Source organism: Staurois parvus, unplaced genomic scaffold (assembly GCF_062004578.1).
Source record: "Staurois parvus isolate SC_StPar_1 unplaced genomic scaffold, SC_StPar_1.0 ptg002229l, whole genome shotgun sequence".
Taxonomy (NCBI): Eukaryota; Metazoa; Chordata; class Amphibia; order Anura; family Ranidae; genus Staurois; species Staurois parvus.
Window position 1 is genome coordinate 44,902 of NW_028320025.1, and position 16,462 is coordinate 61,363.

The 16,462-nt window shown below is 41.6% G+C and overlaps 1 protein-coding gene across 3 annotated transcripts in view; it reads left to right on the forward strand.

Annotated features, from left to right (window-relative positions):
- LOC149431507 (NACHT, LRR and PYD domains-containing protein 3-like) overlaps positions 1-16,462 on the forward strand; it is a 93,481-nt gene that overhangs the window by 19,814 nt on the left and 57,205 nt on the right. For all 3 annotated transcript variants that reach the window (XM_089665523.1, XM_089665524.1, XM_089665522.1), the window contains exons 2-5: positions 2,987-3,087; positions 5,841-6,001; positions 11,007-11,178; positions 14,715-14,780. In XM_089665523.1, coding sequence (XP_089521649.1) covers positions 3,045-3,087; positions 5,841-6,001; positions 11,007-11,178; positions 14,715-14,780 — 442 coding nt within the window. In that variant the 5' untranslated portion in view covers positions 2,987-3,044. The remainder of the gene's footprint in view (positions 1-2,986; positions 3,088-5,840; positions 6,002-11,006; positions 11,179-14,714; positions 14,781-16,462) is intronic.

Here is a 16,462-nt window from a genome sequence, read left to right on the forward strand (position 1 = left end):
CTGTTCCATCTGCCAATCTATGTATCACTGCCCAACTCTTTTTATTTAACTATTTATTTACTGATCTCTACTGATGTTTCTCATTTCCTATCACCTACAGCGCATATCTAGCATTATTATGCAGTAAGATTTATAAACAATATAGGGTCTGAGATTATAAATCCCATTTCAGTCTTTGCAGATGACACCAAGCTGTGCCGTGGAAAAACGTCCTTACAGGATGTCTCCAACTTAGAGCCGACCTCAATGCTCTGTGTAATTGGGAAACTATGTGGCAAATGAGGTTTAATGTTGATAAATGTAAGGTTCTGCACTTGGGGGCTAAGAATATGCATGCATCATACAACTGGGTACAACTGGGGGGTCAATAGTGGAGAAGGATCTGGGGGGGGTCAATGGTGGAGAAGGATCTGGGAGTTCTGGTAGATCACAAGCTTAATAATGGCATGCAATGCCAAGCTGCAGGTTCTAAAGTGAACAAAATCCTCTCTTGTATTAAAAGAGGTATAGACTCCAGAGCAGGGGCAGACTGACAACTCATGGGGCCCCTGGGCAATAGGGGATCATGGGGCCCCTGTGTCCTTGCCCAAACTCAAAAAAGCCTATGAAAAAGGTATCAGGGGCATCTCATGGGGCCCCCTATTGACCCTGGGCCCTCGGGCAGTGCCCGAGTTTCCAAATGGTCAGTCCACCCCTGAATGCTCCAGAGAGAGAGAGATATCACCCCCCGTACAAATCATTAGTAAGACCTCATCTGGAATATGAAGTTCAGTTTTTGGCTCCAATTTACAAAAAGAACTTTGGGGAACTGGAGAAAGTACCGAGAAGGGCAACCAAACTGATAAGAGGCATGGAGGAGCTCAGCTATGAGGAAAGATTAGAGGAACTGAATTTGTTCTCTCTTGAGAAGAGGAGATTAAGGGGGGATATGGTCACCATATATAATACATAAGGGGGGATATGATCTCCATGTATAATATATAAGGGGGATATGATCACCATGTATAATACATAAGGGGGGATATGATCTCCAGATATAAATACATGAGGGGGGATATGATCTCCAGGTATAAATACATGAGGGGGGATATGATCTCCATGTAAAATACATAAGGGGGGATATGATCTCCATGTATAATACATAAGTTGGGGGATATGACCACATGTATAATACATAAGGGGGATATGATCTCCATGTATAATACATAAGGGGGATATGATCTCCATGTATAATACATAAGGGGGATATGATCACATGTATAATACATAAGGGGGAATATGATCTCCATGTATAATACATAAGGGGGGATATGATCTCCATGTATAATACATAAGGGGGGATATGATCTCCATGTATAATACGTAAGGGGGATATGATCTCCATGTATAATACATAAGGGGGGGATATGATCTCCATGTACAGTATAATACATAAGGGGGGGATATGATCTCCATGTATAATACATAAGGGGGGATATGATCTCCATGTATAATACATAAGGGGAGATAGGATCTCCATGTATAATAAATAAGGGGGGATATGATCACTGTGTATACTACATAAGGGGGGATATGATCTCCATGTATAATACAAAATGGGGGATATGATCTCCATGTATAATACATAAGGGGGGATATGATCTCCATGTATAATACAAAATGGGGGATATGATCTCCATGTATAATACATAAGGGGGGATATGATCTCCATGTATAATACATAAGGGGGATATGATCTCCATGTATAATACATAAGGGGGGATATGATCACCATGTATAATACATAAGGGGGGATATGATCTCCATGTATAATACATAAGGGAGGATATGATCATCATGTATAATACATAAGGGGGGATATGATCTCCATGTATAATACATAAGGGGGGATATGATCTCCATGTATAATACATAAGGGGGGGATATGATCTCCATGTATAATACATAAGGGGGGGATATGATCTCCATGTATAATACATAAGGGGGGGATATGATCTCCATGTATAATACATAAGGGGGGGATATGATCACCATGTATAATACATAAGGGGGGGTATGATCTCCATGTATAATACATAAGGGGGGATATGATCATCATGTATAATACATAAGGGGGGGTATGATCATCATGTATAATACATAAGGGGGATATGATCTCCATGTATAATACATAAGGGGGATATGATCTCCATGTATAATACATAAGGGGGGGATATTATCTCCATGTATAATACATAAGGGGGGATATGATCTCCATGTATAATACATAAGGAGGGATATGATCTCCATGTATAATACATAAGGGGGGATATGATCATCATGTATAATACATAAGGGGGATATGATCTCCATGTATAATACATAAGGGGGGGGGGGATATGATCTCCGTGTATAATTTCATCTTTTAAATTATTTTACTGGACATGTTTTATAGCAAAAAGTAAAAAACATTTTTTTTTAAGGGCAAAAAAGGACTTAAATTTCATTCGGGTGCAGTGTTGCATGACCACGCAATTGTCAGTTAAAGTAACGCAGCATCGTAAAAAAAAATGGCCTGGTCAGGAAGGGAGAGAAAGTGGTTAAATTTTTAAATTTGTTTTTATCTATCTTTATTGCTATCATAGCACAGCAGGAGTCCATTAGTACAGAGATGTGCAATTTTTTTTTTTTTGCATTTGAAGAGTCTAAAGTTTCATGTTTTGTTTCAATTGTTACTTACAACATTGCTTGCATTTAAGATGTTCATTTAATGACGGACGAGTGTTAATAACTACAGAGCTCTATTATTTTCTGTCTATTATATCTGCCTGGAGTTCGGTAAAAGCTGTTTTTCTCCGTTTTTTAGTTTTGGATATATATCTATTAAAAAAAAAAGTTCCATAAAAATTTTAATCTGTATCAGGAAATGAAGTCTCAGACATCTTACTTCTTCTGGGGGATCTGGAGAACCTAGTAGCCATTAGTCACAATGTATGTCTGTGTCTAGGTGTTCCGTGGCATGACTGGAATACGGCTGTAAAACAAACTAAGAGCAAGAAAAAAAGATGGCGGAGAGTTGGCGACGCCAGAGAAGAGTCATCATTCCCGGTAATCAAGAGATCAGTCACGGTTTGCCTTTTATATATATCAGCCTTTCTCAACCTTTTAAACACAGAGGAACCCATGAAATAATGTTCGGTCTCAGGGAACCCCACTAAAAATGTCCATATCTACAACTCATCTAAAGGTCAGGTGGACCTGAGGGAGCCCACCCCTCCTAAAAAAATTCCCAGCTCTAACTTGTCAGCCAGCCTGCAAATTCCAACTTATAGCAGGACTGCAGCAGGCATTCTGACACTGGGGGGAACTTACTTGGTGTTACTGACATCCCCAGTGACACCCAATACAGTGATCAGCGCTAATAAAAAGCACTGACACTGTACAAATGGCACTGGGTAGGAAGAGGTTAACATCTGGGGCGATCAAAGGGTTAACTGTGTGCTGTTTTAATTACTGTGCTGTGTTTGTGCTTTACTGTAAGCACACTGTTTGTATGGCTGTGCTATGCAGAGCCATGCAAAGCAGTGTGCAGGAGCTGACAGGGGAGAGAACTATTTTGTGTACAAACAGTTCTCCTCCCTCCCCTGTCGGAGATACTCGGCAATCACCGGGCAGGACCTGGTGATTGACAGCCAAGGCCGCAAATGGTGGCACGGGTAGGTTGCGCACGGCGTTCGCACTCGCCCCCACCTGGAAATGCAAATTCATATATATATACGTGATAATGCGCACCTGTGCCGCCCTGTAGCAGTACTTCTGCTATAGGGCAGACGGGAAGCGGTTAAGTAAAATTTAACATATACAGAAAATCCCGAATCCACCTTCATTCTCAGACTTCAAACTACCCCTACAATAACTCTCCCTACACCAACATAGTTCTCCTATCCAATCCCTTCACACTGTCCCTTTAACCGCCACCTATGCTCACCCTGAAAAACAAAAACAGAACAAACGATCGTTTCATAAAGACAATTTTGATCAAATATACACAAATTAAACGTTTTATATACAACATTGTTTCCATTCCTGCAATTTCCAGATGTTTCTTGCCTTAGTCTCACACAATTATTTTTTTCATAATCATGGTAAGCAAAACCGTAGATCAGTAAGGATTCATAGTTGGTTGGCTTGGGATGTACAAATATAAATCCCCAATCACAGGGCAATTCATGTAATGGTCCTTATAGTGATCCCCATCTCCTGTGCTCCTTATAGAAATGTCATGACAAGGGTAGAATATACTCCTTCCAACCTAACCCAGCCTGCTAGGCCCTACCCTCCACCGACCCAGATATACAAAATACACAAACCAAGTTTATGGAGTCAAAATGGCCATAACAGCCTTTTATTAACCAATAAATTATTTCAACTCGGGGACAATCCTACTTATTCCCAGCCACAACACACCGGCTCGGAGATAACCCTACTTATCAGCAGTAACCACCATTTTACCTATTCTGAGTTAACCCCTTGGAATGTACCGAGGTCCCCATACCATTGATGGGTCCCGAATCTGTCTCCATCCAGAATTCTTTCCTCCTCCAAAGACCAACCACTGCCAAGGCTGCCGTGACAATCCAAACCAAAGCACGAAGGGGAGGGGGGGTGGGAAGCTTCTTCTTCTTCCAAACTTCCCCCACTGGACTTCCTGAGGTCAGACGCTCCTTTTCCTCCCTTGGAGACCCTCCCCAACATCCCTCATCCAATAAGGTAAGCCTTAATCCCCAAAAACTTCCTACCCATCATTTAACCCTCTGTTGCCCCTCTATTCCCCCTAGTCATGTCCTCCCGGCGCTTATTAAGTGTTCTTGCATGGCGACCACTTCCTGTTATCTCACATATATATTCTTATTATTATAGCCAAATTTACCACCCTGACTCCTCCCACAGTTTTTACACTACATAGACAGTAATATACCGAAACGTGCAGATTGTTCCCGATTGGTGTGCTATTACTTTGTGGAACGCTTCGCCGAACGGTTCACGAAATATCGGCGTTTTTGTGGTGAAATTGGTCCCATAGGAATGAATGGCGGAATGTTCAAAACTAGAGTAGGAGCTGACAAAAGCTAGAGTGTGAGCTGAAAAATCAGGACATGATTTCTAAACTGCCATCACTCCCTCATTTTCAAGCCCACCTACACAAATCTTATATCAAAACGTTCAGCTATCCCTGCTGCCACTAAAAATGTCCACGGCTAAGCCATAGTCCTGATAATTTTCACAATATGACCATTTGTTTGCAACTCACGCCGCCCATTGACATTAATTGAAACTGCACTCTAGCCACCTCAAATTTGAAGGGCAATTTCTAAACTGCGACTGTGCCTTCATTTGTAATATTTCAGAGACATACTAAGCATCAAAATGTAGGTATGCATTTCTCACTCTATCAAGCTTGCCATGTGCACTTTTTAAATTTCATCAATCAATTGGTTAGTGTAATGTTTACTATCTTTACTCACTCCAAACACTCCACACAGTTACTCTGCCCACTCCATAAAGTTACTCTGCCCAGTCCAACCTTTTCACAGTTACTCAAGCCACTCCACCCAGTTACTCCGCCCACTCCAGTTGTAGACCACTGGTGGAGGCAAGAACACTTCACACAATTTCCCCAGAAATTGTAGCTTTTCTAGGTTTTTATTTGTTTTGCTCCGGGCCTACCTTTTGTTACATCCCTCCAATTGCAGAGCATTGATCCAGCATAGAAGTAAAAGTTTGCGGTGGAAGCAAATTCACAGCATTTATAAAGCTGGTTTTAGGAAGGCCAGAAAATGTGATTCTCTCTGCTTTTCTAGATGACATCAGAAACTTCCGCCGTCAGCTGTCTGCGTATGACGATCCATCACTGAGGAGGATATACGAGTATTACAGAGATGATCTGACCTGCATCCTGGAGAACATGGACCCTCATTCCATCCTGGTAGAACTACAATCTTGGGAAGTTTTAAACATGGATGTAAGATATTTCTACATTTCCTACAGTAAAATACAGTATGTGTGGTACAGGGGAACTCCATATAAAACACCCAATCCTTTATAATTGTACACCAAATCACTCCATACTGATCATAAATAACTGAACTTTACAATAAATCCACAAGATAAATGTGATCAAATCAGCACTTCATTACATCCCACATACAACTTTTAAAGCCATTTACACAACTGTTGCCACCAGAATATAATTATTATTTATTTTTTTTAAATAGCAAAGATGGCTGTATGAGTACGTTACCCGCGGAGTTATGTTGTTTCTTTTCACATCACAAAAGCCTCACATCCATATCTTCATATACATGTTAGACATGCCCACATGGAAGAAAAATATATATGAAATATAGTTTAAAAATATTCTTCCCAAATATTTTGACATATATTTGAAATACTACAATTTTTAAAATACATTTTTAAATATACTGTATTTCTTTAAAAATACATTTAATCTACATTTTTGGAATGCATTTAGAAATATATGTTGAAATGACTTTTTAATATATTAAAAAAAATCTAAAGAATATTTAAAAAATATATATTTTTAAAAAAAATTTTCATATAGTTTGTAATATATAAAAAACGCATTTCAACATGCAGTATACATATATGTATTGAAATATATTTTGAAATACATACTAAATACAGCCAAAATTGTAGTATTTAAAATATATATCAATATATTTGGGAAGAATATTTTTAAATTTATATTTCAAATATATTTTTTTTCCATGTGGGTGATACCTCTTCCTATCGCTCTCTGCATGTTTATTGGGGACGAGCAGCAAATATCGGCCAACTTGTATTTGTTGTGAAATTTTTCCAAAAATTGTCTCAAAATTATTTAAAAAAAAAAAAAGTTTTCTTTTGAAAGCTATGAGCATGACTGGTCTGGCAACATTGAATGGAAGTTTTGTAGCATCTAGAATAAAAAGCTTTTAAAAAATTAAAAAAAGAATCAAAAATGTAATTTAAAATATGCAAGAAAGAGATATATACTGTATATATATATATATATATATATATATATATATAAGGCAGTCGAGTGATCATTATGTCTTTGCTTGACCTGCTGATCACATGCCTTATAATCAACTCCATGTAAAAGTGAGTAAGAAGTGAGATAATCACACTGACCTCCATGTTCTCAGTTCTCTGATTTGTGAAAGTTCTGCTCTAAGCGATCTCCGGGAGTTGAACCTTTCTATTAAATGCTGTAAATCAATAAAATAATATATGCTTACAGTTCATTTTTTTTATAAAGCACTTCCAGCTCCAACAACAACCTTTCTTTGGCCATTAGACAGCGGAGAAGGACCCCTGTGACCCGTGTAGAAGCAGTGGTCTCTCTGCACAGATCAGGCATGCCTTATGCTGAATCAGAGTTAGAACTGTCCAATCACAACACTCACACTCCCTGCTGACTGGGGAGCGCTGCAGAGAGCAGAGCAGCAATTATGTGAAATAGACCTGCAGTAAGAACAAATGAACAACCTCGGGATCCATTAGAAGAAAATCAGCTATGTGCTTTGTATTCTACACCAGAAAAATATGAAAGCCCTCCCCATACCATTCACTGAAAACCATTGAAGTCATCACCTTCTGATAGTTCAGATCAGGCTGACAATGGGAGTGTCTGTACTGGGTGCTAACAATGGTACAAATCCTGTCTACCATCTCTATCTTGCCTGATGCTCTGGTAGCATCCTATTCAGGGCTTTTTTTCTCAAAGAATAGGTGCAGGAACCCTTGTTTCCTCCCCCTACCCACCTCTGAGCACCGTCCATTGTTTCCACCCCCTACCCACCTCTGAGCACCGTCCCTTAGTTCCACCCCCTACACACCTCTGAGCACCGTCCCTTGGTTCCACCCCCTACACACCTCTGAGCACCGTCCCTTGGTTCCACCCCCTACCCACCTCTGAGCACCGTCCCTTGGTTCCACCCCCTACCCACCTCTGAGCACCGTCCCTTGGTTCCACCCTCTGCCCACCTCTGAGCACCGTCCCTTGGTTCCACCACTTACCCACCCTCCAAGTACCGCTCCTTTTAGAGAATACAGAGCCAAGTATTATTTTGTATGGAATTTGTTAATGATAACAAGAAAAACAGTAAAATACTCTGCAGCCAGCAACATTAGCCCCCCCAGCAACAATGGACCATCACAACAAAATTACACCCCAGCAAGAATAGGCTCCCAGCATCAAGCATCAATAGACCTCTCAGTACTGTAGATCTCTTCCGGCAACAACTGACCTCCCAGAAACATGAGATCTCTCTCCATCAACAATAGATTCCTCTCCATCAACAATAGATTCCTCTCCAGCAACAATAGATTCCTCTCCAGCAACAATAGATCCCTCCACAGCAACAAGAGACCACCATGCAAAAATATATCCCCTCCAGTGACAATAGATCCCCAGCAGCCAACATCAATAGACCCTCCAGCCTCCCCTGCCATTACATACATTAAAGTGTTACTAAACCCACAACAGTACAATCAGTCTGTAGATGCAGTAAAGCGTGCTTGTTATACTCACTGTGGAACCTAAGGGGTTAATCCTCTGCATTGTGTAAAAAGTCAGTTTGATCCTGTCTTCTCTGTTCCTCCCCTTTTTCAAGTTACTACCACTTATCTCCTGACCTAAGACAGACTGAACCGTAGGTATTTTGCACATGCTCAGTTTGGTGTGTATTGCTAGAGAATTTTTTTTTTCCTTGGGAGAGTGCTCAGAACAGGGCCAATCAGCACTGGTCAGACAGAGGACTGCATCCTCCTAGAGCAGAAATAAAACTTCTCCTACAAGCTTTAACCACTTCCCATCCAGACACTTTTACCCCCTTCCTGTCCAGGCCAATTTTCAGCTTTCAGCGCTATCACACTTTGAATGACAATTGCGCGGTCATGCAACACTGTACCCATCTGAATTTTTTAGCATTTTTTTGAGACGGATAAAGCTTTATTTTGGTGGTATTTAATCACCACTGGGATTTTTATTTTTTTGCTATGTAAATTAAAAATTCCAAAAATTTTGAAAAAAAAGTGTTTTTCTTATAAAATTTTGCAAATAAACAGTATTTCATCATAAATCTTGGCCAAAATTTATTCTTCTATATTATTAGTAAAAAAAATAACCTAAATTAGTTTATAATCAAAACTTATAATTTTTAAACATTTATTTTACTTTTTTTTTTTTTTACATACTGTCACCCTAGCAGTACAGTGTCACCATGGTGACACTGTACTACTTGTGGGGGGTGATGAAGATTTTTTTTACACTTATTGCTTTTATACTCATATAGGATGTAAAAGCAATCATTTCTCTTTCTCTCTGTCTGCATTCTTGCAGCCATTGAGAACTACTGAGTGAGCTGTTATTGGTCACAGCTTGTCACATGGTACAAGGCTGTTGTGAATAGCCCTGTACCATGTGATCTCTGTGATCATTCACAGATTTCACACGTAGTAAGCAATGATGTCAGAAGTGACATCTTGCTTACTACTCTGCATGTGATCACCGATTGGCCAATCAGTGATCACATGATCGGGACCTCGTACAGAGGTCCCGTTCGACGATTGGTGTTCCACTGTGTCCGGAGGACACAGCGGGCACCAGATCACGGTGCTGCGCGCTCCCAGAGAGCACGCACAACCAGGGTGCGGGGAGGCCGTTTATAAACGGCCACCCGACCAAGCAGTGCCACTGTCCGGCTGTTTATATACAACGGCCGGACAGGAGGTGGTTAACCAGTACTCTGCTGGACACTAATAGAAATCAAAAGACTGCTATATACTGCTGATGAGAAAAGGTATTTAGCAGTTTACATTTACTAAAATAATTGCATTTCCATGTTGTGTGTACTGCGGGAGACCAGATATAGTGAATGCAGGGTCCGGGGGGAGTGGATATAGTGAATGCAGGGTCCGGGGAGACCAGATATAGTGAATGCAGGGTCCGGGGAGAGCAAATATAGTGAATGCAGGGTCAGGGGAAACCAGATATAGTGAATGCAGGGTCCGGGGAGAGTGAATATAGTGAATGCAGGGTCCGGGGAGAGCGGATATAGTGAATGCGGGGTCCAGGGAAAGAGGATATAGTGAATGCAGGGTCCAGGGAGACCGGATATAGTGAATGCAGGGTTCTAGGCGACCAGATATAGTAAATGCAGGGTCCAGGGAGAGCGGATATAGTCAATGCGGGTCCGTGGTGACCAGATATAGTGAATGCAGGGTCCGGCGAGACCAGATATAGTCAATGCAGGGTCCGGCGAGACCAGATATAGTGAATGCAGGGTCCGGGGAGACCAGATATAGTGAATTCAGGGTCCAGCGAGACTAGATATAGTGAATGCAGGGTCCGGGAGACCGGATATAGTTAATGCAGGGTCCGGGGAGAGCGGATATAGTGAATGCGGGGTGCGGGGAGAGCGGATTTAGTGAATGCGGGGTCCGGGGAGAGCGGATATAGTGAATGCGGGGTCCGGGGAGAGCGGATATAGTGAATGCGGGGTGCGGGGAGAGCGGATATAGTGAATGCGGGGTCCAGGGAGAGCGGATATAGTGAATGCGGGGTCCGGGGAGAGCGGATATAGTGAATGCGGGGTCCGGGGAGAGCGGATATAGTGAATGCAGGGTCCGGGGAGAGCGGATATAGTGAATGCGGGATCCTGGGTTTAGTAACACTTTAAGTGTTAGAGGTACTGGAACTGCGTTCCCCCGCGTTCTCACTGACAAAAAGCCCTGATCCTATTACATCAACTGGTGTTAGAAGGAGGAGCCATTCTGAAAAGCACACAAAAGTCAGGCAGAGTTCAGGCAGTATAACTTCACTATGACAGGATTTACTTTTCTGAACAGAGCGGTCAGAGCAACCAGAATTATTGTTTTATGTTTTAAGTAATAAAACACAATATATTGAAATTACATTTCTAAATGTGGAAATGGAACAATCATAAGATGTCTTTTTGCAGAAATACCTATCAATGGAAAAAGATCGCTCTTCCTTCTCTCACACCTTGTTACAAGACATTCAGGATCGGGGAAGAGAAGCTGTGATTGGACTCTGGGAATGTCTCTATATGTTAAAGAAAGATCGTCCTCATCCGAATTTATTGGCCGTTCTGGATGAGATCACACAGAGAGGTAACAGGACTTTGTGTTATCAGTCAACATTGTGATAAAATAATGATTGATACCAATTACCCCAAAATAATAACTGACACCAATTATGCCAAGTGTAACTCCATTGTTGCAAACTACACTATCATTGTTCTCCTCTTTTTCTCTCTGACAGAGTTTCTCTCCTTTCCATTTCCATACAGAAAACCTCGCTGTCACTAGTGAAAAGGCTCGATTATTATTACATAATATTTTATGTACTAGCCTTTTCACTAGTGATTTAAATCAAATCCTCCCTGATCCTGAAGGATCCTATTGTGTGTTTGCAGCTGACGGTGGGAAGAAGAGGAGGGAAGCCGGCAGCACTGCGGGGGTGGGGCACACGGGGGGGGCCTGGCCAGCAGGGGGAAATGTATGGTGCACAGAGAAGGTGATCATTGGGTGCAGCAGAAGGCAATTACTAGAACCAATCCCCTGTATGGATCTCTGTGCAGCAGCTGAAAGCCAGCAGAAGGTAGAGAAGAAGAGGGCAGGCCAAAATGCGCCCCCTCCCCCCGGTTTATGATGTGTAAGCTTAAAGGATCCTATGCCCAGCTGTAACACACTTGTTAAAATCACTGCCACTACTCCTGTCAGGCTTGTAACTGATGGAAGGTGCCCCCATCCCTACAGAGAACCACTGTGCCCAGGGCAGCCGCCCCTCTTGCCCACCCCTTGTCCCAGCCCTGAGAGCCATACAGGCAATTGGTTCCAGTAATTGCCCCCCTGCCATGCCGATCACCCTCTCTGCCCACATCCAATTCACCCAGCTGCTTGGGCCCCCCAGCTGGCTTGGACCCCGTACAGGAGGACTGGTGGTACCCCCCATCCACGGCCATGATAGACAGACTTTCTACCAATATTTTTTTTGTGGAACGTAAACTATGTGCACACATTACTCCTAAACCTCTATCTTCTGAAAAGCTTGTTTGGTCTCCTCACTACTTGTTCTGACTCAACTACAGGATGATAAACTTTAACTCCAGCGATGTATACAGCTATACCACATGGTGTTGAATATATCTCTTGCATCGGTTCAGACAGTTGAACCCAATGAATAAACTTACACGTTGAGGAAATCAGATGAGGAAACCCATTTGAATGTTCCGTTTAATGGAGAATAACCATAGGTAGAAAAACGTTAACGTCGTAAGTCTTATGGAAGATGCATTCAGGAAGACAGGATACAGTGGAATGATTACCAGAGAGAGGCAGGAGGGAGGAGTATACACAAGTACGGTGAGAGAAAGAGCTCCGCTTAGACAGGAGGAGGCAGCTTAACCAGTTCCCGCCCAGCCAATAGCACAAAGGCGGCCGGGCGAGGAACTCGTCCCTCCGGGTGGACGCCATATGGCGTCCTTTCAGTCATGCGCAGGGCCGCTCTGTGGCGCGATCTGTGTACCGACCCCGTTTCCAGTACCATGTGACCTGCTGTGACCAATCACAGCAGGTCACATGACAGTTGTATACAATGGATGGTTTCCTTTCATGCCATCCATTGTATACTAGTGTGTCTGTCTAGCTGTGAATGGACACAGCAATCACATGCTCAAGCTGGGCTAATCACAGCCCAGCTGTGTCATGTGATTGGCCGTGGCCAAATCACAGCTAAGCACAAAAAAAAAACCCTGAATGAATCGATTTCATTCAGGTAAATGCTTGAATGAAAGCAAATTGTGTAAAAAAAGAAAAATACTGATAACTTCCCCAAAGTAGTACAATGTTACTATGGTAACATTATACTACTTTGGTCATAGTGAAATATGAAAAAAAAAATCTTAAAAAAAGAGAAAAAAATATAATAAAAAATGAAAACTAATAAAAAAAATTATAATTTTTTTTCATACTGTCACCAGTCAGTGTCCCTGATCACCGCCATGCCAGTTATATGATGACAAAGTACTGCACTGGTGATAGTATGTAAAAAAAAAAAAAAAATGTGAAAATAATTTTTTTAATTTTACGAAAAATTACGACAAAAAAATTACAACTTAAAAAAACTCAGCATGCCTGTTATGAAATAGGCCGGACTGTCTTCTTTGCAAAAAGGGGTCATTTGGGGGATATCTGTCCTGTCCTGACATTCTTGGACCTGAAAAAATTAGATTGGCCGTCAGTACTTCAGTATTGATCAATATTCAGATATATCCCATAATTTGTGAACTCTATAACTTTCCTACAAACTAAAAAATACATCCTAATTTGGGTTATTTTCACCAAAGACATGGAGCAGAATACATCTCGGCCTAAATTTATGAAGAATAATTATTTATGTGCAAACTTTTATAACAGAAACAAAGAAAAATGTTTTTTTATTTTCAAAATTTTCTGTCTTTTTTTGTTAATTTAGCAAAAAATAAAAACCCCAGCGGTGATTAAATACCACCAAAAGAAAGTTCTAGTTGTGTGATGACAATGATAAAATTTTAGTTTGGGTACAATGTTGTATGACCGCGCAATTGTCATTCAAAGTGTGAGAGCGCTGAAACCTGAAAAATGGCCTGGGCAGGAAGGGGGTAAAAGTGCCCGGTATTGGAGCGGTTAAAGACATAGAGCAATAATAAACAAGTGATGGTCACAAAGAAATAATAATGAATCAAATAGTATAACACAACACTACTAAAATATTTCACTGTGACAATTGGTGCTATGCAGGCCATACACGGGTCAAATTCCGAACAAATTTTTTTTAGAAAATCAGAAATTTCATGCATTTTGTAATCCGATGGTGCCACCATTGATTTCAAAATTTGACCAATCAAGCCTTCAATTTCACCTCATTTTCTTTTCTTTCAAGATCACAGCTCATGCTCATTTCTTTTTCGATTATATTTCTCACACGATTCTCCCATCATTAATGAGAAATTTGTTTGTTTTTCAAAAACATTTCCAACATGCCGGATCACTCAAATTTTATTCGGCCACTCAAATGGTCGCAAGAAAATCTGCTGTTTCTGTGGCCCCACAAATGGTGCGAATTTCGTATGAAAATTCTTAGAAAATTATTTTGTAAATCAACCTGTGTATGGCCGGCTTAATTAATTTTTTGATTCTCCTATCATTGATTAGAAATTCGTTCATTTTTCAAAAAATTTCCAACATGCCCGAGAACTCAAATCTGATGGTGGCACAAAAATCGGGCATTTCTGTGGCCCACTATGGTACGAAATTAGAATATAAACTCTTAGAAAATGTTTTGAAGAGAAAATTCTTTCGAAGTTCAACCCATGTATGGCCGGCTCAGAGGAGAGGAAGCAGCAGTGAGCGGTCTTTATTACAGAAAACTCCTGCACAGACTAAAGTCTCACGCTGATTACTGCACAGATCTGGAAGAACACAAAGCATACCAAGATTCAAGGAACAATACACAGGATGAATATTTTCACACAATATTTCCTTATCCCCGAGTTCACCTTTAATGTATTTTCTTTTGTTTGGACATAAATCTAATGTGTAGTTTGTGAAAGGTCAGCTTCAATCATACATGACTCAGACCTGTCATCTTCTATTCCTCTGTATAGGTGATCGTCTGGTGGATCAGATTCTGCTGGATGAACTCGGACACTCACTGACTACGAAGCTGATAGGTAAAAAAACCAAAACACATTATACATTATATCTTATAAAACACGAGATCAGATTCTGCTGGATTCTCGGAATGAAAGAATGAATGAACTGCAAGTCCCAACAGCCTTAGCGGCCATGGGCTTGTAGTGTTCAGTGAACTACCACGACGCTCCACAATTCATTCCGTACACCCCATACATCCCCTAAATCCAGTACATCCCATACATCCCTTAAATCCTGTACACCCCATACATCCCCTAAATCCTGTACACCCCATACATCCCCTACATCCCATACATTCCATATGCCCCATACATGCCTGTACAGCCCATACACCCTGTACATGCCTGTACATCCCATACACCCCGTACATCCAGTACAACCCATACATCCCTACACATCATACATCCCCTACATCCTGTACATCTCCTATATCCCCGTACATCCCATACCACCCCGTACATCTAGTGCACCCCATACATCCAGTACACCCTGTACATTCCCTACATTTGGTACACCCCGTACATCCCTTACATCCCATACATCCCCTACATCCAGTACACTCCGTACATCCCTACACCCCATACATCACTACACACAGTACATCCCCTACATCCTGTACATCTCCTATATCCCCGTACATCCCATTCCACCCCGTACATCCAGTACACCCTGTACATCCTGTACATGCAGTACACCACATAAATCCCGTACACCCCGTACATCCCATACATCCTGTACACCTCATACATCCAGTAAATCCCTTATACCCCGTACCATCCCGTACACCCAGTACCATCCCGTATGGCCAAGCACATATTTTGACAGGTCTGCAGGAGACCTGCATGATATCAGAGATCTACTGATCGCCGGTGTAATGCTTTCCAGGCTCCTTTGGACATTAATAATAAATGCACATTTTTTTACCTGCAAAAAATTGTGCATTTGTTATTTTTGTCCAAAAGGTGAACTTATCCTTTAACCGATCAAGCTGAAGTTAGAAGCTGATTGGCTCCCATGCACAGCTGCACCAGATTCTGAGTGCTCCAGTTTTAGTAAATCTCTCCCTATCATTCAACAGGACAGCAGACACAGAACAAGTAAGAACACAAATTTAGGTTAAAAAAAATTCATACATTGAAAGATGCTCTGTCACGGGTCACCCACATGCCACGCTTACAGCGACTAGCTAACCGAGGCACGTGCGGCTGTGACTTGGGGTAAGAGGCAGGGGTGGACTGACAACTCATGGGGCCCCCGGGCAATAGGGGATCATGGGGCCTGTGTCCTTGCCCAAACTCAAAAAAGCCTATGAAAAAAGGTACCAGGGGCATCTAATGGGGCCCCCTACTGACCCCGGGCCCTTGGGCAATGCCCAAGTTTCCAAATGGTCAGTCCGCCCCTGGTAAGAGGGAATAAAGAGGACTTAACTTTTAATATATAAAACTGTATATAAGATCAACCGTGATATCCTTTCAAAGCCTGCGCTACCTTTTGGCCACCACCGGAGGGAGCCTCCACTCCAATCCAGCTGGCTGACCACACACTGGCAAATACAAATCTTATATACAATCTGAAACCAATAGCTGTGCACACTCCCAACTAAAACTATAACATTCCTGACCCAGAAGAAAAGAAAAAACTTTCACCCTTGAAAGTGATATAATGTGTGAAATCTTTCTTCAACGACACTCTACCCAAT